Source organism: Danio rerio, chromosome 10 (genome assembly GCF_052040795.2).
Source record: "Danio rerio strain M-AB ecotype USA chromosome 10, GRCz13ab, whole genome shotgun sequence".
NCBI classification, from domain to species: domain Eukaryota; kingdom Metazoa; phylum Chordata; class Actinopteri; order Cypriniformes; family Danionidae; genus Danio; species Danio rerio.
The window spans coordinates 47,285,936-47,312,164 of NC_141030.1; the positions used below are offsets into that span (position 1 = coordinate 47,285,936).

General features: G+C 35.0%; 1 protein-coding gene across 21 annotated transcripts in view; it reads right to left on the reverse strand.

Annotated features, from left to right (window-relative positions):
* The window catches only part of edil3b (EGF like and discoidin domains 3b), a 66,841-nt gene that overhangs the window by 33,234 nt on the left and 7,378 nt on the right, over nucleotides 1–26,229 (reverse strand). For 12 of the 21 annotated variants that reach the window (XM_087271419.1, XM_087271400.1, XM_087271411.1 and 9 more), the window contains exons 2-7: nucleotides 20,934–21,008; nucleotides 20,535–20,567; nucleotides 18,107–18,235; nucleotides 11,612–11,725; nucleotides 5,568–5,749; nucleotides 1,758–1,913 (exon numbers count right to left, since the gene is read on the reverse strand). In XM_087271419.1, coding sequence (XP_087127545.1) covers nucleotides 1,758–1,913; nucleotides 5,568–5,749; nucleotides 11,612–11,725; nucleotides 18,107–18,235; nucleotides 20,535–20,567; nucleotides 20,934–21,008 — 689 coding nt within the window. The remainder of the gene's footprint in view (nucleotides 1–1,757; nucleotides 1,914–5,567; nucleotides 5,750–11,611; nucleotides 11,726–18,106; nucleotides 18,236–20,534; nucleotides 20,568–20,933; nucleotides 21,009–26,229) is intronic. The other 9 variants (XM_087271420.1, XM_087271401.1, XM_087271418.1 and 6 more) reach the window with 1 other exon arrangement.

Consider the following 26,229-nt stretch of genomic DNA (forward strand, 5'->3'; position numbering starts at 1 on the left):
CTTCAAAGTATATCTTCATTTTAGTTTAAAAAAAAGTGAAAGTCATAAAGGTTTATAAGCACTTAATAACCAGTCAAAACTCAAATATACTGCACATCAAATCTGAGGATAATCTCCCTGTACATGTGGAGGAAAGTTTTAAATGTAGGTTTAACTGTTTAATAAAGTTTAAGCCAGTTAAAGGGACACTTCACCACCAAAAAAATATGATAGTTTCTTTATTCTGCTGAACACCAAAGAAGATATTTTGAAGAATGCTGGAAACCTGTAACCACTAACCTCCATAGTAATTGTTTTTTCTATTATGGAAGTAAATGGTTACAGGTTTCCAGCATTCTTCAAAGTATCTTCGTTTTTGTTCAACAGAAAAGTGAAAGTCACAAAGGTTTATAAGCACTTTATAACCAGTCAAAACCCAAATACACAGTATATCTGAGAGTAATCTCCTTGTACAGGTGGATGAAAGGTATTTAATCTGGTTAAATGTAAGATTAAGGATGTTTTCTTCAAGTTTAAGCCAGTTAAAGGGACACTACACCTCCATAATATATAATAGTTTCTTTCTTCTGCTGAACAAAGAAGATACTTTAAACAAAGCTGGAAACCTGTAACCATCGACTCTTATAGTATTTGTTTTTCTACCATGGAATTTAATGGTTACAGGTTTTCAGTATTCTTCAAAGTATATCTTCATTTTAGTTTAAAAAAAAGTGAAAGTCATAAAGGTTTATAAGCACTTAATAACCAGTCAAAACTCAAATATACTGCACATCAAATCTGAGGATAATCTCCCTGTACATGTGGAGGAAAGTTTTAAATGTAGGTTTAACTGTTTAATAAAGTTTAAGCCAGTTAAAGTAGACACTTCACCTCCACAAAAATATGATTGTTTCTTTCTTCTGCTGAACACCAAAGAAGATATTTTGAAGAATGCTGGAAACCTGTAACCACTGACCTCCATAGTAAATATTTTTTTCTATTAAGGAAGGAAATGGTTACAGGTTTCCAGCATTCTTCTAAGTATTTTCATTTTTGTTCAACAAAAAAGTGAAAGTCACAAAGGTTTATAAGCACTTTATAACCAGTCAAAACCCAAATATACAGTATATCTGAGAGTAATCTCCCTGTAAATGTGGATGAGAGGTATTTAATCAGTTAAATGTAAGATTAAGGAGGTTTTCTTCCAGTTTAAGCCAGTTAAAGGGACACTACACCTCCATAATATATAATAGTTTCTTTCTTCTGCTGAACACCAAAGAAGATATTTTGAAGAATGCTGGAAACCTGTAACCACTGACCTCCATAGTAATTGTTTTTTTCTATTATGGAAGTAAATGGTTACAGGTTTCCAGCATTCTTCAAAGTATCTTCATTTTTGTTCGACAAAAAAGTGAAAGTCACAAAGGTTTATAAGCACTTTATAACCAGTCAAAACCCAAATACACAGTGTATCTGAGAGTAATCTCCTTGTACAGGTGGATGAGAGGTATTTAATCTGGTTAAATGTAAGATTAAGGATGTTTTCTTCCAGTTTAAGCCAGTTTAGGGACACTTTACCTCAGAAAATATAATAGTTTCTTCTGCTGAACACTAAAGAAGATACTTTGAATAAAGCTGGAAACCTGTAACCATCGACTTCCATAGTATTTGTTTTTTTCAGGGGAAATTTTGGGTGTATACTTTAAGCAGATGGTTTCTTAATTTAAAGATCCCCCCACCCCCCTCCTCATCTGATCTGGAAGCAGTGGTTGTCTCACCATGTCCTCATCCGTGCCCTTGACTTTAAATAAGCTCCAGGCCTTCCCGTCCTCACTGTACGCCACTTTAAATGACTTCACATATTCGGGGCTCCCGATCCGCTTGGCACCCTGTGTGATGAGTGCGGTGACCCTCATCCTGCGCAGCAGATTAATCTGAGACATAAAAAAAATAATAAATAGATGAACAAGCGATGCAGCTCATCCCTATCAGAAACTGCTGAGCTGGAATTGTATTGTCTTTGTAAATGTTGTTCTGACCCCAATGGCAGATTTTGTAATCATAAACTCATGTTGATATTTTTTTTTTGTGTGTCCAGAAATCAGCTCTTCGACATGCTTTTTTATGCTTAGCAGAAATCAAAAATGTGCATTGTGAAATCTGCTTTCCGATGCAAAACCAGCTCAGAGACTACACTTAGAGCATGTGAGGAGGACTAGGCGAACAGATAACACAGTTTTCCAGCACAAATTAGGGTCTTATTTAAAAGCATACCGGTATCAAAGCCGTCTTTAATCTGGAGAACACAAAAATAAAGTCAGATGCATGCAGGACACCCAGCCAGAGCCGCTGGTTTAGTGTGTGGTGACCACTTAAATCATTACAGCCCCGCTGAATCTCGGTTGTTGTGCACCCACACTGTTCTTTCTGTCTGTTTCTTAATAAAATCTCATATAGAGCTGCTTTCAGAAGTCCCAAAGTCTCTAATGAAATCTGTCTCAGGACATAATCGTCATGCTGCAGGGTGGTTCTGCTTTTCCCTGAAAGCTGCGTCTGTGCTGACGGCTGGCACACGCATTAGGTTTGATAGCTGTGAGTTAATGTGCTTTTAATGTTCACGGTAAAAACATGTCAGTGATTTTAATGGCATCTGTTACTTGTTTAATGGTAAGGTTTCTCTGCTAGGGGGAAATGTTGTTTGATTTGAGCTTCAGTGGTTAGAACTGTCGTCTCACAACAAAAAGTTTGCTGGTTCGAGTCCCGACTGGGTCAGTTGGTGTTTCTGTGTGGAGTTTGCATGTTCTCTCCATGTTGGCGTGGGTTTTCTCCGGGTCCTCCGTTTTCCCGACAGTCCAAACACATGTGATATAGGGGAATTGGATGAACTGAATTGGCCATAGTTTATGAGTGAGTGTGTGAATGAGTGTGTATGAGTGTTGCCCACTGAGTTAAAATAGTTGGGTTAAAAATACCCGAACATATAACCCAACTATAGGTTATTATAGCACTTTCCCAACTATAGGTTATTATAGCAACTTCCTAACAATAGGTTATTTTAACCCAACTCAATGACTGTTGAAATTAAACTTTTTTACCCCAACTGGTTGAGTTATTAATAAATAACCCAATAAGGTTAAAAAATAACCCAACAAAGCACCAAATATTTTTAACTCAGCCATTGGGTTAAATTAAAAACTTAACGTTTTTTAGAGTGCAGTACTGGGCTCAGCTAGAAGGGCATAAAACGTATGCTGGAATAGTTGGCGGTTCATTCCGCTGTGGCTACCTCTGAAATACTCAGTTAAAATAGTTGGGTTACAAATACCCCAACATATAACCCAATTATAGGTTATTATAGCACCTTTGGGTTTATGCATTGGGTTATTTTGATTAAATATTTAGTTATTTTAGTTATTTTTTTCCATTCTTATATTGCTAATGCTATTATTACTAGTATCACTATTAATTTAATAACTATAGCTGTGTAAATAAATAACATGCAGTTTCAAAAATATTGAAAATTATTTATTTCCACTGCATTTTAAGTTCCAGACACAGCATTTTTATCCATTTAATGTAGATCAGCAACCTGCGAATCGCACATTTGTATCATTAATTATTAAGAGTGCTGGTGAAACGGATAGAAAAAACACGACACGGAGAGGTCAGGGCTCAACAACTGCCTGATGGCCCAGGGCTTATGTGCAGGACGCTCGGGCTAGTAGACAGGATTGTTAGTGTATTATGGTTGTGTAATAGTCATAGCTATGAAGAGAGAATTACGAGTAGGGTGGGATGTCAACCGGTTAATGTGTGTTTTATGTCAAATACGAAAGTGAAAGCATGCTGAAATATTAACGAGAGCTGTTTATTCCAACCCAAGCTCATTCTGGAAACGTAGCCCCGCGGACGTTTCTGGAGGCCGCGATTTACGTGGCCGGAGGTACGTAAGGCTGTGTTTAGTTTTTCGAGCGAACGCTGCGGGGCGGTGTGGCGCCGCTCCGCCCCTCCTCTTCGCGCTCGCCGGCCGCCGGCTCGCCTCCGAGTGGAGGGCTTTCCCGATGCAACCAGTTTGTCCGCTTAGCTCACAGCGTTGCGTCGGCGGAGCGGAGGCCCCGGAGGAGGAGGAGGAGCCGGCCGCGGGGACGACGACCGGGATCGAGTCCGGCGAACAGCAGTTCCGGAAATCAGGTAAGACGAAAAACGGAATCTGAAAAATAAGGGCGAGAACGCGGCAGGATCCGAAAACGCGGTCAAAATCGAAGACGAGGGCTTTTGCTTTTTTTTTTTTTTTCTTGACGGCTTTTGCGAACCGTCGCTCAGGTTTAGGGAAGGAGGAGGAGGTGGAAGAGGAGGGCGGCCGATTCGGCGGCTTTTTGCGCGAAAACGGCGCGGGCGCGAACGGCGCGCGCTCCCTAGAGGCGCCCGAGACGCGAAACAGTGCGCACAGTGGCCTCTCGCAGATCCACGAAAACAAAAAACGCTCGAATACGTACCTCCCGGGATGTATCTCGCGGTCCGCAGAAACGTCTGCGGGGCTACGTTTCTACAATGAGCCCGGGTTGGTTTATTCATAAAAATCGACAGAAATTACCATCTGATCATGTTACCATGTGACCAATTGTCAGTTACAGATAAGTTATGCTGAAGTTATGTTTGGCTTTTAACACATTATTTAAAATGTGGCCAAGAAACAATTATGAACTACTCTTTTTTTTGGTGGAGACAGTGAAAATTTTGGCAGGGCAAGTAAAAATCGGAACCACTGGCCCAATGAATTGGGCCAATTGAGCCAGTAGAAAAAATTCTTAGCATTGAACCCTGCTGGTAATTTGATAAACTTGAGCTTAAGCTTAAATAAAAGTTACAAAGCAAAAACAACATTACGTATGCATATTAATACAGCTCTTCTGTGTCAGTTAAGTCAGTTGACTGTGGAAATTTAAAATTTAAAATTATTGTTATTGTTATTAAATAAATAACCCAATAAAGGTTGAAAAATAACCCAACAAAGCACCAAATATTTAACCCAACTGGTTGAGTTATTAATAAATAACCCAAAAAAGATTAAAAATCACCCAACAAAGCATCAAATATTTTGAACTCAGCCATTGGGTTAAATAAACAACTCAACTGCGCCACCTTGTCACCCCGTGTGTAATTTGTAACTGATTGTTTTGATTGCTTTAAAGAAGACTTTCGCAATGGGGAAAATAGATCCATGTTCTAAATCAATGGTTCTCAAAGTGGGGGTCGGGACCCCCCGAGGGGTCGCGGGACAATGAAGGGGGGGTCGCCTGGTGGTTTCCAAAAATCTATTTATTTTTATTAAGCCATAAGAATTACCATATTTTATCCATAACCTACTGAAGAGAAAAAATAGTTGTTTATACCATATATAGTTACTATAGTAGCTTATAGTTACTACTTCTATTGGATTGCAACCCCTGGGGTAATTACATTGTATTAAAGACCATTGTATTATAACCGCCTCAGAGGATATTGGGGGTCGCGAGTCACTGGCATTGTCATTTTGGGGGTCGCGGCCTGAAAAGTTTGGGGACCCCTGTTCTAAATAAGCACATTACCTGAATCCAAGGATATCGGTCCCCCTCGGCCGCGCTCCAGGCATTGACCAGGCCTTTCTTATTGAGTCTGGCGAAGTACGGGAACCATTTCTGCAGGCCGAACAGAGCTCGGTGTGTAGATGAAGCTGTAATCTGCTGGTTCGAGATGATTCCTCCTTCCATCCCTAAAGGCCCGGAACATTCTGCCAGAACACAGCAAGAAAGTGTAAGCAACCGTTGTATTCTTAATTCATTCAACAACTGAGGGTGCAGTGGGTAGGATTGAAAACACCTAGTGGTTGAACTTGGTATTGCAGTACAAATTCAAAATATTGGAGAAAGGGGTTTTTTCCACCCGGTCTCTCAGACTATGACACATAGGTTGTCGACACAAACAGGAGCAAGCATGCCTGAAGATTGAGCCTAACAGCTCATGTTAGCATTTGTAATATACAGCGTGGAAAATAAGTATCGAACACAACGTTTTTGTTTTTTTTCATCGGAATAATAATTCTAAAAGTGCTGTTAAAACCAGATTTTGCATTGCTCAGGTGTGAGTTCCTTACAGACTTCAATGGTTTGATGGTTCTGTGGGTCTCGTCTATCAAATCTAAGCCTTAATTTCTATTTTACTATTGGATTTTAGTCAGGTAAATCTACAGCTTGATTTTCTTTCTCTGAAAGCATCTGAGAGTCTCCTTGACTGTGTTTTGGATCATTGTCTTGCTGAAATGTCCACCCTGGTTTCATCTTCATCCTCCTACAGTGTAGATGTTGGACTGAAGCAGCTGATCTTCATTTACACTGAGGAAGGGCAGAGGCTTGCTGAAGAACTACTGAGAGATTTCAGCTGCTGTCTGGGCTTTCACTGCCGAACTACACCTCCCTTTCTTCATGTGTTCAATACTTTTTCATTTCATTATGCATAACTTCATTTGTAAACTAATCAGTTCTGTTTTCTTTGCATATATGTATTTCTTTTGTCAACATCCGGTGAAAATTTTAAGTCAACAGCACCTTTAGAAATATGTTTTCTTAGGAAAAACAGGGACGTGTTCAATACTTATTTTTGCCGCTTTATGTATAACTTGCTGATTAAAATGTGCATTTTTATAACTCTGAATCTGCATCTCATTTCGGAGGTTGCTTCTGTCCTCTTCAGTTGCTTCTGAAGTCAAATTTTGTCTGTGTCTGCGTATGTTGAGACAGTCTTGATGGCTGAAATGAAATATGCTATATTGCGTTCTACCAAGGCAATCTGGGGTGCTGAAATATAATTGGGTAAACTGGCAGTGGGCTGGTTATAGATGTCAAAACAGAAAATTAAGCATTGTTTTTGTTAACTTAGCATGATTCTTAAATATCTGCAAACATTGGATTGAGTTGGAATGAGCCCCCACATCCTCCGCTCGTTTCACACCTGCACTGTGGAGAGCATCCTGTCTGGCTGTATCACCACCTGGTATGGAAACAGCACCAGCAGCAATCGCAAAGGCCTGCATAGGATTGTGCGAACTGCTGGACCCATGGTAGGAGATGGGCTACCCTCCCTTAACTAAATAAAATAGTGAAGCCTTTAAATGTCACTTTAAGCTGAATAGTATCTTGAAGAATATCTAGTCAAATATTATGTGCTGTCATCATGGGAAGAAGAAAAAAAAAATCAATAATTTAGAGAAATTAGTTATTAAACTATCATTCGTTGTTTTTTTTTTTTAACAAATATGTTCTCTCCATTTAAACTGCACTTGAAAAGCCTACAAAATTCACAGCAGCGTAAATAATTATCAAATTAAGAGAAGCATCCTCAATAAGGAGATATCAAGCAAAGCAAAAGATTTACCACAAACACAGTGTTCTTGTGTCTCGAGCGATAATATAACAACACTGTCCTCGTTCCCTCTGTTTTCCACCACAGACTCCACATCTGAAATGCCTTCTTTCTTTAATCTGTCCTCGAAAACATCCGTCAGGTCTGACCTCCTGCACGCCTCGTCCTTGGCCTCATGGATAGACCCTGTGTCTTTGCTCTCACACACAGAAATGCTGTCTCTGCTCTCCAAACCCGTAATCTCACTAATATCTCCTGCAGAAACTTCTATAATCTCACTGATATCTCCTGCAGAAGCTCCTGTAATCTCATTATTATCTCCTGCAGAAGCTCCTGCCAGAGGAGAATCGAAGAGGAGTCGCAAACTGCTCAGGCTTTCCCTCAGAGAGCTGCGTTTGGACAGCATGATGCATGAAAAGCCAGGCTGAACATCAGTGTATAACTCTATATACACTCCTCGGAGAGCCGCGTAAGTTAGAGTGCATGACAGTAATCTGCAGATAATTCACTTGCGCATTCATAGATGTGTTTGGCCACACCTGACACCTCAGAAGACATCAGCAAATAACACACACTTATGTAAGTGTCGGTGTGAGTTAGGAGTGCTGTTGGGTGTAATCAGTTACTAGTAGTACATTAGTAGGCCCAGACAGAATCTCTAGATTCATTCATTCATTATCATTCGGCTTAGCCCCTTGTATTTCGGGGGTCGCCACAGCGGAATGAACCGCCAACTATTCCAGCATATGATTAACACAGCGGACGCCTTTCCAGCTGCAACCCAGTATTGGGAAACACCCACACACAATCCAAAACTATGGCCAATTTGGCTTATCCAGTTCCCCTATAGCGCATGTGTTTGGACTCACCCAGAGGAAACTCACGCCAACATGGGGAGAACATGCAAGCTGCCCACAAAAATGTCAACTGATCCAGCCTGGACTCGAACCAAGTGATCTTCTTGCTGTGAGGCCAAAGTGCTAACCACTGAGACACCGTGTCAAACAGATCACAGTATTTTTATGCTTTAGAAGAGTCAAAAACGTACATACAGCACCTTCTAGCTCAGTTGCTGTAGATCGGTATAAACTCTTCTGTCTGAATTGATGAAGCTGACAGATCTGCACAGTCGATGTCATATTGGCCTCATTCACTCAGTTTCTCCTATGAAGGGCTGTGAAAGGCAGATGGCTCTCTCCTCCAGCTCACACACACTTTTGCTCCTCCAGAGATGCAGTGGTTAATGTGATGGTGAATATTTAAAGAGCAGGCCATATAGGTTTTCAGAAACATATCTTATTTGTAGTTCACCTTATGACAGTATACCATACGATACGATACCATATTATATGATACCATGCATTACCATACGATACATAATACGATACCATACCATATAAAACTATACCATACGCCACTATACCATATGATACTATACCATACGATACGATACCATATTATATGATACCATGCATTACCATACGATACATAATACGATACCATACCATATAAAACTATACCATACGCCACTATACCATATGATACTATACCATATGATACGATACCACATGATACAATACAATACCATACTATACCATATGATACTTTACCATACGATGCCATACCATATGATACCATGCAATACCATGATACATGACACAATACCATACAATACGCTACTATACCAAACAATACTGTGCCATACAATGCTGTACCATACGATACTACACCATACAATACTATACCATATGATACAATACTATACGATACATGATACAATACAAAACAAAATGATACCATACCATATACTATACCATACAAAACCATACCATACAATATGATACATACAATACTTTACCATACAATGCTGAAGCATATGATACTACACCATACTATACCATATGATACGATACTATACGAAAAAATACAAGGCATGTGCCGGTATCACATTTTCATGCTGCGATTAATTGATTGAGCTTTTATCACGGTATAGGTATTATCACGGTATTTTAATTTTACAAGAGAAACAGGTAAAAAAAACATGTTACCAAAAAAAACTTCAGTTTCGTCAACTTAGTATCTTTATTAACTTTTTAATTAACTAAAAGTACTTCAAACATTTAAATACAAATAAATATAAATAAAATATTGAGTGCGGTGGCAGCGGCGGCTCGCACTGCGTGCATACAGTGCTTCTACATGTGGGGATTGTTTACATCAGGGTGCGCATCAGTTCTGCGCAGCATATACGCAGTGTTTCTTCAAGCGGTTGATGGAAAATAAGCTGAAGGGGGATAAATTGTCGGCAGCGTTCCTCCTTCCGCCATGCTTCTTCTTCGTGTGAGGATTAGAGTGCGGTGGCAGCGGCGGCGCGCACTGCGTCCACACAGTGCTTCTACATGTGGGCATTGTTTACATCAGAGTGCGCATCAATTCTGCGCAGCATATACGCAGTGTTTCTTCAAGCAGTTGATGGAAAATAAGCTAATGCGCGTTCTAAAAATATAAATTCGGATCTATTATTTTTCACGGCATTTTGAAGTGCCCGTGATAACAATATCGTGCATATTCATTACCGTGATTTATCGCATTACTGAAAACCGGCACAAGCCTATAAAATACCATACGATACCATATAATACTATACCATATGATGCTATACAATATGATACCATGTAATACCATACATGATACAATACCATACAATACATGATACCATACCATACCAAATGCTACTATACCAAACAATACTGTGCCATACAATGCTGTACCATACGAAACTACATCACACAATACTATACCATTTGATGCAAAACTATATGATACATGATACAATGCAATACCAAACGATACCATACCATATGCTACTATACCATACAAAACTATACCATACAACATGATACATACAATACTATACCATACAATGCTAAAGCATACGATACTACACCGTACTACCATATGATACGATGCTATACGATAAAATACCATACGATACCATACAATATGATACCATCTAATACCATACAATACATGATGCGATACCATACCATACACTACTATACCATACAATACTGCACCATACAATACTATGCCATATGATACGATACTATACGATACATGATACATTACAATACCATACCATAAGATACTATACCATATGATATGATATGATACATGAAATACTATACGATGTATCACACAAACTATACCATACGATACTTTACTGTACGACACAATACAGTACCATAAGATACCATACCATACAATACTATACCATATGATATGATACTAAACGATACATGAACAATACAATACCATACCATACAATACTATACAAAACTATACCATGTGATACGATACCATGCAATACCATATGATACATGATACAATACCATACAATACATGATACGATACCATGCCATACGCTACTATACCAAACAATACTGTGCCATACAATGCTGTTCCATACGATACTACACCATACAATACTATACGATACATGCATGATACGATAGAATACCAAAAGATACCATACCATATGCTACTATACAATACAAAACTATAACATACAATATGATACATACAATACTTTACCATACAATACTAAAGCATACGATACTACACCATACTACCATATGATACGATTCTATATGATAAAATACCGTAAAATACCATATGATATTATACCATATGATACCATACAATATGATACCGTGTAATACCATACGATACATGATACAATACCATACAATACATCATACGATACCATACACTACTATACCATACAATACTACACCATACAATACTATACCATATGATACGATACTATACGATACATGATACACAACAATACCATACCATAAGATAATATACCATATGATATGATACATAAAATACCATATGATGTATCTTATGATACTATACCAAACGATACTTTACCGTACGACACAATACAGAACCATACCATGCAATACCATACCATATGATATGATACTATACGATACTTGATACAATACAATACCATACAATACTATACTATACAATACTTTACCATAAGATGCTATACCAAGTGATACGATACCATAAGATACATGATACGATACCATACCATATTATACCATACCATACGATTTGATACCATGCAATACCAAACGATGCATGACACAATACGATACAATATAGTAAGATGTTTTATTTTTTATAAAATGAGGTGATGAAGTGGATTCTCACTTACTGTACTGACAGTTTTGTCCCATGTATTCTCCAGGACACAGACAGGTGTAGTTTGCTTGCAGGTCTGTGCAGCTTCCTCCATTTCTGCAGGGGTTTTTCTCACATTCGTTTACATCTGAAAAGCAGACATTAAATTAGACCTGAAAAACAATTTGATATGCAACAGTGATGAAAAAATAAAATGTAATAAACCTGAATTCTTAGTTTCTATCTCAACTCAATTTACTCATGCAAACTGTAAGATTAAATAATGAAAAAGCCTGTATTAACATGGCTATCATTTAAGAACAGCTTGCCTTGCCTAAATAATAGCCATGTAATGAAGGGTTTTCATTTTTCATCTTTTCAAGTGAATTATGATTTCATTGTTTTATTCTTGATGAATCTCTTATCCAAAGAGCACTGACACATTAACTACCCCTTTAGATTTTTTGTGTTTGATATTTGGATTTAAACTGTAAAATTGGTTTATTTATTTATTTAATCTATTTTACATCTTGATAAACTGATTTGGATTTGTGCTGTATGGAAAAAAAAAAAAAAAACATTTACCTTAATTCACTTATTGCACAATTTGTACCAGTTCTTATCAATTCAGCATATTGCAATACGGCTGCACATATTTTGTGAAGATTTTCCTGCACTAACTTCTCCCTGGTCTTTTTTAACAGTACGAGAGGAGCTCAAGAGACTCATTAAAGACTGCAAACGGAGGCGTCACTGGAGCAGAAACTGAGATCTGCAAGGTGAAGCGACGGCTCAGATGTGGCAGGTATCAGAGACAGAAGTTTATCACAGCAGAAAAGACCAAAACCAAACCTGCAGCTTAACCTGGGTCACAGGAGCACTGACAGTACAAAGTACACACACACCCATGTATAATATATATATTCGGTTAGGTTTTTGAATCTACCAGTAAAGTCGTTTTGGTAATTATACGGCAATTTACTAGTATTACTGTGTGAATGGGGCTATAGACCAGGTTTTCACACAGAAGTCATTTGTAAACTTCACAAACAATTACAAAGAATCCACTAAGTAATTTTGTGTCTAGCCATCATTTTCCCACACATAATAGTAGGAATCACATCACAGATTCAGTTTAGCACCTAAATCGAACTCTAGAGGCCTTGTTGTACATGTTTATTGCATTTTTTGTTAATATTTTTTGTACAATTTTTCTTTCCTTTTTTCTTTTTCTTTTTTTTAATCACTACAGAATTTCTTTTTTATTTATTTAAATGAAATAAAAAATAAGAAAATAAACTAAATAAAGGAATTACATTTAAATATGTGCATTCTTCAGGAAATTAAATGTTTATATATAATATTATATATTTTTTTCATATAATATTATATCTAAGATTATATAAAACAGGAGTCCAATTTAAACTCATCTAAAATCTGTTATGGTAACATATATAGTAATAGGTCCCTATAGTAATGATAAAGGTAAACTAATTCTACTTTTTTTTCTGCATTTATAAATGTACTGTAAATGCCCTCCTTTATAATATGCTAAACAAAACAGTTCATGCTGTTTTCATCTTGATGTGGTGATGAATATGCAGTGATATGTAAATGTGGGTCATATGGTAATGTACTCATTAGTTTTGCAGTGGAGATCATAAGGCACATGTATTCCAGCATTCAAGAGTAACTGATCAAAAGAAACAGCAAAGACATGTATAATGTTACAAATTATAATTAAAACACTCTATTAAGTTAACAAACGCATGCCTGTGATGTTGCCATGTCCACTTATAATCATATGTGGGCTTGTTCTTTAAGCTTTGGCTCATAAATCAATCAGAATCAGAATCAGTCTTATTGCCAAGTGCGCTTCACACACAAGGAACTTATTTTGGCTACAGAAACTTCCACTGTACACAAAGTGACAAGTGACAAACCAAAATAAATATGGGAAAAAAGATGATAAACATAAAACAGAGATGATTAGAGTTAGATATTAGATAGATCTATAGATCAGAAGCAGATATTTGTCCTATATTCTATAGATAGCATTAAGATTTTTCTCTCTTTATACACTGAAAAAAAAGAATCAAAGATTATTTACTTTTTTCAAGGGAAGTGGTTGTTAACAATTTATTTGGGCTGTATTTAAATAAATACGATACTATATGATACTATCCCATACAATATTACAAAATACCATACCATATGATACAATACTCTACTATAAATGATACAATACAATATACCATACAATACTATACCATATTATTCTATACCATACAATACCATACCACATGATACCATGCAATACAATACATAATACCATACCATACCATACAATACCATACACTGCTATACCATACAATACCATACCATACGATACTATACCATACAATACTGTTCCATATGATACATGATACATTAAAATACTATACGATACCATACCATATGCTACTTTACCATACGATACTGTACCATACCATACCATACTACACCATACAATACTATATCATATGATAAGATACATGATACAATACAATACCATACGATACCATACCATGTGCTACTATACCATACAACATTATACCATATGATATGATACATACAATGCTTTACCATACGATGCTACTCCATGCTATACCATATGGTCGGTACTATACGATACAATACCATACCATACAATACCATATCATACGATACTATACCATATGATACTATACCATACGATATCATACCATATGATACCATGCAATACCATACAATACATGATATCATACCGTACACTACTATACCATACGATACTATACCATACAATTTAATACATACAATACTGTGCCATACAATACTACACCATACAATACTACACCATACAATACTATACCATACAATACTATACCATATGCTACGATACTATACGATACATGATAAAATACCATAGCATAAGATACTGCACCATATGCTACTATACCATACGATACGATACCATATGATATGATACCATGCAATACCATATGACGTATGATACGATACTATACCATACAATACTTTACCGTATGATACTATATCATACTAGACCATACGATATTATTCCATATGATACGATATATAATACAATACAATACAATAAAAGAATCAAGGGTGTTAACAATTTATTTGGGTTGTATTTAAATAAATAAATGCATTTTAACACATATACATTTACAGAAGTTTTTCAGTGTAATGGAGTTGTTTTTGCCACCAAGATCTGGCAACAGGATATCAGCAAAATCAACGCACTCTTACTGCAATTCGTAACTTTTTGATTTAGTGGCTAATTCGTATGAATTCGTATGATCTAATTCATACAATTTAGTACGTTTTGCTCGTCACCCAATGTTGGTTGGGGTTAGGGGTGGACTTGGGTGCCAAGCCTCCTTTTTAAAATCGTACATTTTCGTATGACTGAACTCGTACAAATTTGTACGAATTAACAACTTAACTGACAAAACGTAAAATACTTACATTTCCTTGTAAGATCAGGCTGGCAAAATAAATTGCATTAAAATAAACCAGGACTATAATGAATGTACATCGAATTATATTAAACTATGAATGTTCCATCTATTTGGATGAAATACGTTTAACATAATTAAACTATTAACCTTTATGTGACTGATATTGATTCGTTAAACATAAAAGAAACAAATTAGAACTATATTCATGTAATAAAATCAATACATACAATGCGTTTTGTTTCTATTGTATGGAGTACGGATTAAATTTTGCCCCTGAATATTAAGTAAACCAATCTCATAGAATTATTGGATCTGGCTTTTTCTACGGCTAGATATATTTATACCATATTCGTATCTTTTAGCTGATAAAATCTAATACCATTTGATTTTAAGAAAGCTGACAACATTCATTCATTCATTCCTTTTTCTTTGGCTTAGTCCCTTATTTATCAGGAATCACCACAGCGGAATGAACCGCCAACTATTCCGTCATATGTTTTATACAGCGGATGCCCTTTCAGCCGCAATCTTGTATTGGGAAACACCCATACACACTCATTCACACATACTATGACCAATGTAGTTGTCTATTCCACTATAGGGCATGCGTTTGGATTATAGGGGAAACCGAAGCACCTGGAGGAAATCCACGCCAACACTGGGAGAACATGCAAACTCCCCACAGAAAACTGAGGCTCGAACCAGCGACCTTCTTGCTGTGAGGCCACAGTGCTAACCACTGAGCCACCAAAAAAAACTGACAAAACGGAAACACAATCAAAAGGTTGCAAGCACTTAATGTAATAAATAAGGATAGTGTCTCTCAAAAGAAAGAGTCGACTCTGAATCACTTTAATTAAGTTGTTTTACATTCGATTCTTTTTGCCTGCTACTGATCTACATAAACATGATCAAAGTAACAAATTTGCATAATCTCCGCCCACCCACAACACAAAAATATTCTGAAAAGGGCTTTTCTGATACAGAAAGACCAATCAAAACAGACTTGACCTAGAGCTGACCAATCAGAGCAGAGTTGGCTTAGGAAGGGGGAGGGGCTTACAGACCTTAAGCCCTGCATTGATTCAAATGAAATGTTGAATCATATTTTCTGAGCTTAGATGCATTTAAACCTTTTATAAGAGACTCCAGCACAGTCTTATACGACACTTTAAGATACTAAATGACATCCTCTTTAAGAAGTAAATAGAATACAAGGATTTTCTGAAAGTAAAGTGCAAAAATACTCCAGAACTTAAAGATGTGCCTGAACACAGAGCGTTGTTTTCCCAGTGTTTTCCATAGGGAAACAGCGTTGTCAGATGTGATTGGTCCTGATGGCTGCGATTCCTGAAGTCCAGCCAGCGGAGCAAGTAAATTGGTGTGCGGATCAGAGGGGGTTTGTTGATCTGTCACGCTGGATTTGTGCTACTGTACGCTTCTGACCTAATAAACCCACCGCTCCTGATCTGAGGAAACATTTCTGTGTCATCCTTCAACACATGCTGGATTCCCGAATACTCCAACCATTCCAACTGAACCAGTCAGGACTCGAACCAGCGACCTTCTTACTGTGAGGCCACAGTGCTAACATTGAGCCACCATGATATATACTGTACATATATATGTATATATATTCTTTTGCAGCAGATGTAAGTTCTGTGTGTCCTGACAGTGAAAACAGGTCGGATGTCATTAAATCAGAGACACCTCTGTGTTTTCTGCTGGTCACACTCCGCTAAACATCCAGCAGGAGCTCAATATGATGTTCAGTCCAATTACTGACAACACCTGAGCAGGTCACGGTGACCGGGATAATAATGAGACGCAGTGTGTGTGCGTGTGTGTGTGTGTGTGTGTGTGTGTTCTGCAGAAACAGCTGTCTGGGTCTCAGTGTTCAGTTCCTCAGCTCTTCTTTCCCTCTGACATTAATTATAGACTGAAGTCAACTGAGGAGCGTTGCTGATGAAGGTCAGCGGTGTGTGTATGTGGGGGGGTTAAGTGTATGTCTATGTGTGCGATGTATTTGTGGTGTGTGCGTGTGTGTGCGTGTGTGTGTGTGTGTGTGTGTGGTTTCTGTGTGTGTATGTGTGTAATGCATTTGTAATGTCATTAGAAAAAAAATTCAAAATCTAAACGATTCAAAATGAAAATGATTCAAAAATAAAACGATTCAAAATGCAAATGATTCAAAATTAAAATGATTCAAAATTAAAATGATTCAAAAATAAAACGATTCAAAATGAAAATGATTCAAAATGAAGATGATTCAAAAATAAAATGTTTCAAAATGAAAATGATTCAAAATTAAAATGATTCAAAAATAAAATGTTTCAAAATGAAAATGATACAAAATTAAAATGATTCAAAAATAAAACGATTCAAAATGAAAATGATTCAAAATAAAGATGATTCAAAAGTAAAATGTTTTAAAATGAAAATGATTCAAAATGAAAATGTTTTAAAAATAAAACGATTCAAAATGAAAATGTTTCAAAATGAAAATGATTTAAAAATAAAACGATTCAAAATAAAAATGATTCAAAACTAAAATGATTCAAAAATAAAATGATTCAAAATTAAGATGATTCAAAAATAAAATTATTCAAAATAAAAATTATTCAAAATGAAGATGATTCAAAAATAAAATTATTCAAAATAAAAATTATTCAAAATGAAGATGATTCAAAAATAAAATTATTCAAAATAAAAATTATTCAAAATGAAGATGATTCAAAAATAAAATGTTTTTAAATGAAAATGATTCTAAAATAAAATGATTTAAAATGAAAATGATTCAAAATGAAAATGATTAAAAAAATAAAACGATTCAAAATGAAAATTATTCAATTTTTAAACTATTCAAAATTAAAATGATTCTGTAATCCAGAGCGTGTGACGCAATGATTCTTTAATGTTGTGTGTAATCCCAGCATAAGAGTATGCTGCATATCATATCATATTATGAGGTTTCTGATTTACACTCTAAAATTGTGCGTAAAAATGTGTGTAAAAAGGTTTCTTACTGTGTTGGCAGTGAACCCCGTTGAATCCAGCCGGACACCTGCACAAATATCCCAGTAAAGCGTCTCCGCGGTCGGTCTGATTAAGTTCACACAGGCCTCCATTGTGACACGGGTTTGGCCGGCAGGGCCCTGAAGCACAAAAAGATCTCAGATCCACAAATCTCATTCCCAGAGTTCACTGCAGGCTGATTGCTGGATCCCTCATTAATATTTTAATATGAGCATCAAACTAAATACTGAATCAGCTGTAAGAGCATGAGCCATCTGCTTAATATGCAAAAAAGACTGTAGAATAATGCTCCATTATTTAACGTGTTAATAGAGTATGAATAATGTTGTAAAGCATTTATTAATCATGGTGCAACATTAACCATTGATGCATTCAAATCCAAAGATGTGCTACAGTTGTTGACATTAGTTAATCCACCACGAGTTATGAACTAATGTTATTTAACTTAAAGTACATTAACAAAGATGAATGAATATGGTAAGAAATCTATTACTAATTGTTTTTTCGTGTTCGTAAATAGTAAAGTTAAAAATTCAAACAATTAAAAATTTAATTATTAAAAAAATCAAATCACTCAAAATTCAAATGAATCAATTCGTAAACAAATCACAATTCAAATCATAAACTATTCAAATTTCAAATGTTTTAAAATAAAAAAAAATCTAATGATTCAAATAGGGGCAACGGAGTGGCGCAGTAGGTAGGGCAGTTGCCTCACAGCAAGAAGGTCGCTGGTTCGAGCCTCGGCTGGGTCAGTTGGCATTTCTGTGTGGAGTTTGCATGTTCTCCCTGTGTTCGCATAGGTTTCCTCCGGGTGCTCCAGTTTCCCCCACAGTCCAAACACATGTGGTACAGGTGAATTGGGCAGGCTAAAATGTCCATAGTGAATGAGTGTGTATGGGTGTTTCCCAGAGATGGGTTGCAGCTGGACGGGCATCCGCTGCGTAAAGCATATGCTGGATAAGTTGGCGGTTCATTCCTCTGTGGCAATCCCTGATTTAAAAAGGGTCTAAGCCGAAAATAAAATGGATGAATGATTTAAAGAAATTAAAAATTAAAATGAATCGAAATTCAAACAATTAAAATGATACAAAATTCAAATTATTAAAAAATGTAATGATTAAAAATTCTAACAATTTAAATAATTAAAAAACAAATCATTCAAAATTCTATTGATTTAAAATTCAAATTAATCAATATGTAAACAAATCATAATTTTAAACGATTCAAAATTCAAATGTTTTAAAATTCATTTTTTTAAATCAAATGATTCAAAATTTAAATGAATCAAAATTCAAACAACTGACCATTAAAATGATTAAAAATACAAATGATTTAAAATTCAAATGAATCAATATGTAAACAAATCATAATTTAAACAGTTTGAAATTCAACTGTTTTAAAATTACATTTTTTTAATTCAAATGATTCAAAATGTAAACAAATCATATTTAAATTATTCAAAATTAAAACGTTTTAAAATTTAATTTATTACAAATTTAAATGATTTAAACAAATTAAAATTTTAATGATTAACAACTCTAAATATTAAAAATTCTAATAATTAAAAATTCAAACGATTCAAATAATTTAAAAACATAAAATTATTCAAAATTCAAATATTCAAAGTTAAAAAATCTTTTAAAAATTACATTTTTTTTTCAAATTCAAATGATTCCAATGATTCAAAATTCTTCTTTTTAGAAAATTAAATCATTCAAATAATAAAAAAATTAAATGATTCAAAAATCGAAAGATTCAAAATTCAAATTAGTCAAAATTCAAATTAATCAAAATGTAAACAAATAATTTAAACAGTTCAAAATTCAAATGTTTTAAAATTTAAATTTTTTAAAATTCAAATGATTTAAATGATTCAAAATTCAAAGGATTCAAAATTCAAATGATTTAAAATTCAAACGATTCAAATAATTTAAATATAATTGAATGATTTCTAATTCAAGTGTATTAAAATTAAATGTTAAAAAAATGATTCAAAGTACTGTATTTATATTTACAGCACCATTTATCTTGCTGTACATGTATTTACAGAATACTATATATATCTTTACTGTAAAACATACAGTCATTTTCACAATTCAACTTTAAAATACAGTAACATACCGCATGCTGTCCTACAGTAAAATAAAATTAAATACTGTGTAGTTCACAAACATTCTTAACAGTGATCAGTTTAATATGATAATAGAATGTCCTTAAGATTATAACATACTGATAAAATCATCTTCCAAAAAAAACAACACATTTTTATTTGACGAGACCTTTAAGACATTCCTAAATACTGCGTCTTGCATTTTTAGACAGAAAGACGCATTGTATGTGAATGAAGAGTGTGGAGACCTTTCTTTAAATGAGGGAAACCGACCATTAAAGGAGGCTTTAAATACACAAACTCACCAATTATAGATTGTTCTTTCCAGTCTGACGCTGCTGAGAGAGCAGAAAGTACAGGCGGTGTGAGATTATGACATCTTCACTCTATTAAAGATGAATACTGTAGAGCCTTCCTGTGTTTAACATACAGTTTATGGTGACAGTAAAAGGACGTTTCAATAAGTCTCTACATGAAACATCACTTATTAAATATATAATTATTATCATTAGGGCTCTTATAGCCTAATTAACTGAAATAGATTTTTGAATAAAATAAAAATATATGAAAAAAAATGTATAATAATAATTGATTAGAAAAACTTAGCCAATCCCCCCCCCCAAAAGTTTCATTTAACATAACATAACAAAACTTTTAGACTTCTCAGATTTACAATTGCTTAAAAAAGTAGCTTAAGAACTCACAGGACCCATTTTCATCCGCTGGTGTTGTGGGACAGTCAGCGCTGTTCTCACAGGGAACCGGTTCACATACTTCACCTACAAAAGAAATCAATATCAGTAATAGAAAAGCATTTATTAAACAATAAACCAGCATATTAAAGTATACTCTGCTGGATCATCTGCCTGGAGTGATGATGCTAAAACTCCAGCTTTAAAACCCTAGGAATAAATTACATTTTCAAATTCAAATAGAAACTGGTCATTTTAGATAGTACAAATATTTAAATGTTTTATTTTAATTTCTGTAAATGTTCATTAGGAAGTTTTTTTTTACTTAAGTTTTATGAATAAAATATATACATTTATAAATGATGTTTATTGTTTAATGTTGTGTATTACAAAGGTAATTAATTAAATTGTAATTGTAATTAAATACGGTAGTTTACTGTTATTTTGGAAATGTCTCAACTGTATTTTTAAATCACAGCTACCATGAATAAAATAATGTATTAACATTCATTCTGGTGGAAACCAGTGATTTTAAATAGTGAAAATGTTTCACAAATTGTACAGTTTTCGCAGTATTTGGAATCAAAGTAAATGCAGGCTTGGCGAATATTAGATACTTTTTAAATACAAGTTATATCTAAAGTTGAAATTATTCGCCCCCTTGTTTATTTTTTCCCCAATTTCTGTTTAACGGAGAGCAGATTTTTTCCAACACATTTATAATCATAATAGTTTTAATAACTCATCTCTAATAACTGATTAGTTTATCTTTGTCATGATGACAGTAAATAATATTTTACTAGATCTTCTTCAAGACACTTCTGTATAGCTTAAAGTGACATTTAAAGGCTTAATGAGGTTAGGCAGGTTAGGGTAATAGGCAAGTTATTGTATAATGATGGTTTGGTCTGTAGACTATCAAAAAAAAAAAAACAGCTTAAACAGGCTAATAATATTGACCATAAAATGGTGTTAAAAAAATAAAAAACTGCTTTTATTCTAGCCGAAATAAAACAAATAAGACTTTATCCAGAAGAAAAAATATTATCAGACATACTGTAAAAACTTCCTTGCTCTGTTAAACATCATTTCGGAAATATTAAAAAAAAGGAAAAAATGATTCAAAGGGTGGCTAATAATTATATATATTTAACAGTTCTGTCTGGTTGTCAAATCTGGTTGGCTGATAGCACTGCAATATTCTTTAATAACAGCCACTTCACTCTTGTGTATTACTCCGCCCATATAGAGTGACAGCAGATCAATAAATATTGCAGCTGTTGAACAACATTATGTACTTTTGAGGGTTTTTTTAGGCAAGAGTGTAGTTGTTTAGATTGAAGCTTTGCAGGTTTATTTTTAAGGATAGTGCCTATTTTAAATATTTATAATTTCGGATATTCAGCACGCCGTCTGCCATGCATCAGCCTGTCATACTGAGCAAAGACGGTTGATGTTCCACCACAAGAAGCCAACAGAGAACACGTAATGAGAGGATAAAAACAGCGTTTAGCTGAATAAATCATTATAAATCAGGTAAGTGATATTCTAAGTTGATCTCTCTCTTTTGTATGTTGTAGTGCTGTATTTATACTATAGTAATCTGGCGGTGTTTCCTTTGCTTTGGCATTTTCAGGGTTAATTATTGTGATTGCTACAGAGAAATACTGGGAAATCTCTGTAGACTGATGACATTTCATGCTGTTCAGGCTTATAATCTTAAAAGGTGAGCAAAAAAAAGTTTTGTCTTTACGTTAGACATTACGCTAGGGAATCATTCAAACACTAGCTCTAAAGTGATGTTCGTGAATTAGTAACAGCTACTGCTGTCCTGATGTCAGCTTGTAAATGTAAATGAATGGCGGAAGAAAGTAGTTCCTCGTAAAAGTATTTTTGAGACTCTCCGTGTTTGATTTTCTTTTTTATATACAACAATATTTATATTAAGTTTTACAGTTTTAAACACCATTTTAAGTACAATATTATTAGCCCGTTTAAGCTTTATATTTTTTTCGATAGACTACAGAACAAGCCATTGTTATACAATAACTTGCCTAATTACACAAACCTGCTTAGTTAACCTAATTAACCTAGTTAAGCCTTTAAAAGTTTACAGTATGATTAACAATTACCCAACCAAACACAAGATTTAGAACAGTACACATATATATATTTATTACCGGTCTAAATCTTGTGTTTGGTTGGGTAAACGTTAAAGAGTAAGTACGTCTTACTTTTAATACTTCAGTACATAAAAAGTTTGCGATGCTCTTCTCCGTCATGCTATTGTTTAGAGTTGAATTATTCATTATTATTGGATTATTGAGCTGCAGGAATCTGAAGTGTTTACACAGGTGTCCGTGTCAGAAAACAAAAGGCCAGCTCTTCAGAAGTGTGTAAGGTTAAGTGCGAAAGAAGATTACAGAACATATTTTGTGTTGAGAAAGAAACACGGTTGACAGGGCCGTCTCGTTTCACACCGATCAAACACAACCTGAGGGCGAAACTTACAGTGCATTACAGTAGCGCCAAACACACCACATTCTGCTTTCCAGAACAATGAAGTTCACACCGCCAGGATGCTTGTTGGTGCACTGGAAAAATGATTCATTGGGTTTGCAACATTTTTTAAGGTAATAATAATAATAATAATACGTTTTATTTAAAGGCGCCTTTCTAGCAACTCAAGGACACCGTGAAATCAACAAGAGCATTATAACAACAAGAGAAATAATAAAATATACACAACAATAGTGCAGATAAAATTAAATATTATAAACCACGTTAAATAAGCAGGTTTTAAGTCTTGATTTGAACAGTGTGAGGGAGTCAGTGTTTCTGATGGCAGGTGGTAATGAGTTCCAAAGCCGCGGAGCAGAGCGGCTAAATGCTCTGTTGCCCATAGTCGAAAGACGAGAAGAGGGAACAGACAAGTGGAGGGAGGAAGAAGATTGCAGGGTGCGAGAAGGAGCAGAAATGTAGATGAGGGCAGACAAATATGGAGGGGCGCAGGGCCGGAGTGGGACTCCTTTTCAGCCCTGGAGTTTCAAGCCTCAGACCGGCCCACCTCAGTTCACGACTGACTATATTAAAATAAGGTTATTTCCAATTCAGTTTCTAATGACACTATCACGTCTTTTTTTAAGAGAACAGCTGCTTTAGAACTTTAAATGTTCAACAACCCTAACAGTATTGTATGTCGTAACAATAAAAATGAAAAAAATTACATACACAGACAAGGATCAAACCCAGGTCGGCGGCGTCGTAATGTAACGTGCTAACCACTGGACCACAACAGTGGTTATATATAAAAGAGCAGAGCTGCGGTAAACTAATGAAGAAGAAGACTGTGGTCAAGTAAATAAATTAATTAATTTAAAAAGTGTGACTACTGAGAACAACAGATTCTGGAGCTAGGGACACCGGCCCTCGCGGCCAAAAAATGGACCGGCCCACCGGGAATTCTCCCGGTCCTCCCGATTAGCCTGGAGGGGCGAGATTTTGGATGGCTTTGAATGTTAACATAAAGATTTTAAAGTCAATTCGAAAATAAACAGGTAACCAATGAAGCTGCTGCAGGACAGGGGTGATGTGACCAGAAGAAGGAGTTCTGGTGATGATACGGGCAGCTGAGTTCTGGACCCACTGAAGCTTACGAAGAGTTTTGCAACCAAGGTAAGTGGTTGCAAACTATTTATATGAGCTGAATTTAACTAATGAAATGTATTCATGTTCAACTTAATTTGTTTGTTTAAATTCAGCCCATTTAAAGTGTTTGTAACTACTTACCTTAAAAAAAAAAAGAAAAAAGAAAAAGAAAAGAGAGACTCAAACCAGCGACCTTACTGTGAGGCCACAGTGTTAATCGCTGATTCACTGTGCCGCCCTGTCTGATTATCAATAACACACTAATAATCATTTCAATAAAGTATTCATGATAAAATAACAAAAAAATATTTATATAAAAGGAAATATTTCACCAAAACTCCATCACAACACTAACCCGATCATTGTGCTGGGTTGTCAAATCCCAATGTTGGGTCAAACATGAAAATAAAAAAACAGCTTTGCGTTAAAATTGTCAAATAAATTGAATTTACTAAAGTTTCTTTTTAAGCAGAATGTTTGTGGTTATCCATATTTGACCCAACTTTAGGTTAAAACAACCCAGCAGTTGTTAAAGCATTTTGTAAGCATGTGCATAACAATATTAATCATTTTAATAAAGTATTCGAAAATCCAATCAGTAGTATTTCACCAAAACTTCATTAAAACACTAACCCGGGTCTTGGGTTGTCAAAACTCAACATTGGGTCAAACATAATAAAAAAGAATTCATCATTTCAATAAAGTATTCATTATAAAATAGCTAAAAATATATATTTAATAAAGAAATGTACATCAAAACACCATCAAACTCTAAGCTACTGTAGGTCATTTCTGCACTAAAAATGGCAACATTGGGTTGGAAAGACCCAACGTTGGGTTAAATTTTTGAATTAAATTCAAATTACACTTTAAAGAAAAAAACACACAGCAGTTGCTTTATCTATATTGGACCCCACTTTGGGTTCAAGCAACCCAGTAATGGTTTTTACATTTCTGTAAGCATGTGCACTAACAATAATAATCATATCAACAAAGTATTCATGATAAAATAATTAAGAAATATTACACTAAAACTCCATCATAACACTAATTCAGATCATTTCTACACTAGAACAATGCTGGGTTGACAAAACCCAATGTTGGGTCAAACATGAAAAACCAAACATTGCATGGGTTACAAATTTTATTTAAATTATTATTATTATAATTATTATTTTATTTAAATTGCACATTTAGTAAGCGCAATGATTTGTTACTTAAAACAATAACTCGAATTTAAATGACACTTCTTAAACAACAAAAAACACACAACGCTTGTGTTTATCCATATTTGAACCAACTCTAGTAAAACAACCCAGCGATTGTTAGAGTGTATGTTTTTTACATTTAAGCACATGAACTGACAATAACCGTAATTTTAAAAATGCAATAAGAAATATTTATAACACCACATCTCCATCATCATAACACTAACCCAGGACATTTCTACAGTACACTACAAAATGCTGGGTTGTCAAATCTCAATGTTGGGTCAAACATGAAACAACAACAACAATAACGTTGTTAAAAAAAATCAAATACATTTAAATGACACTTTTTAAAAACACACAGATGCATTTATCAACATTTGACCCAACTTCAGGTTGAAACAACCCAGCAATTGTTAGAGTGTATGGTTTATATATTTTGTAAGCATGTA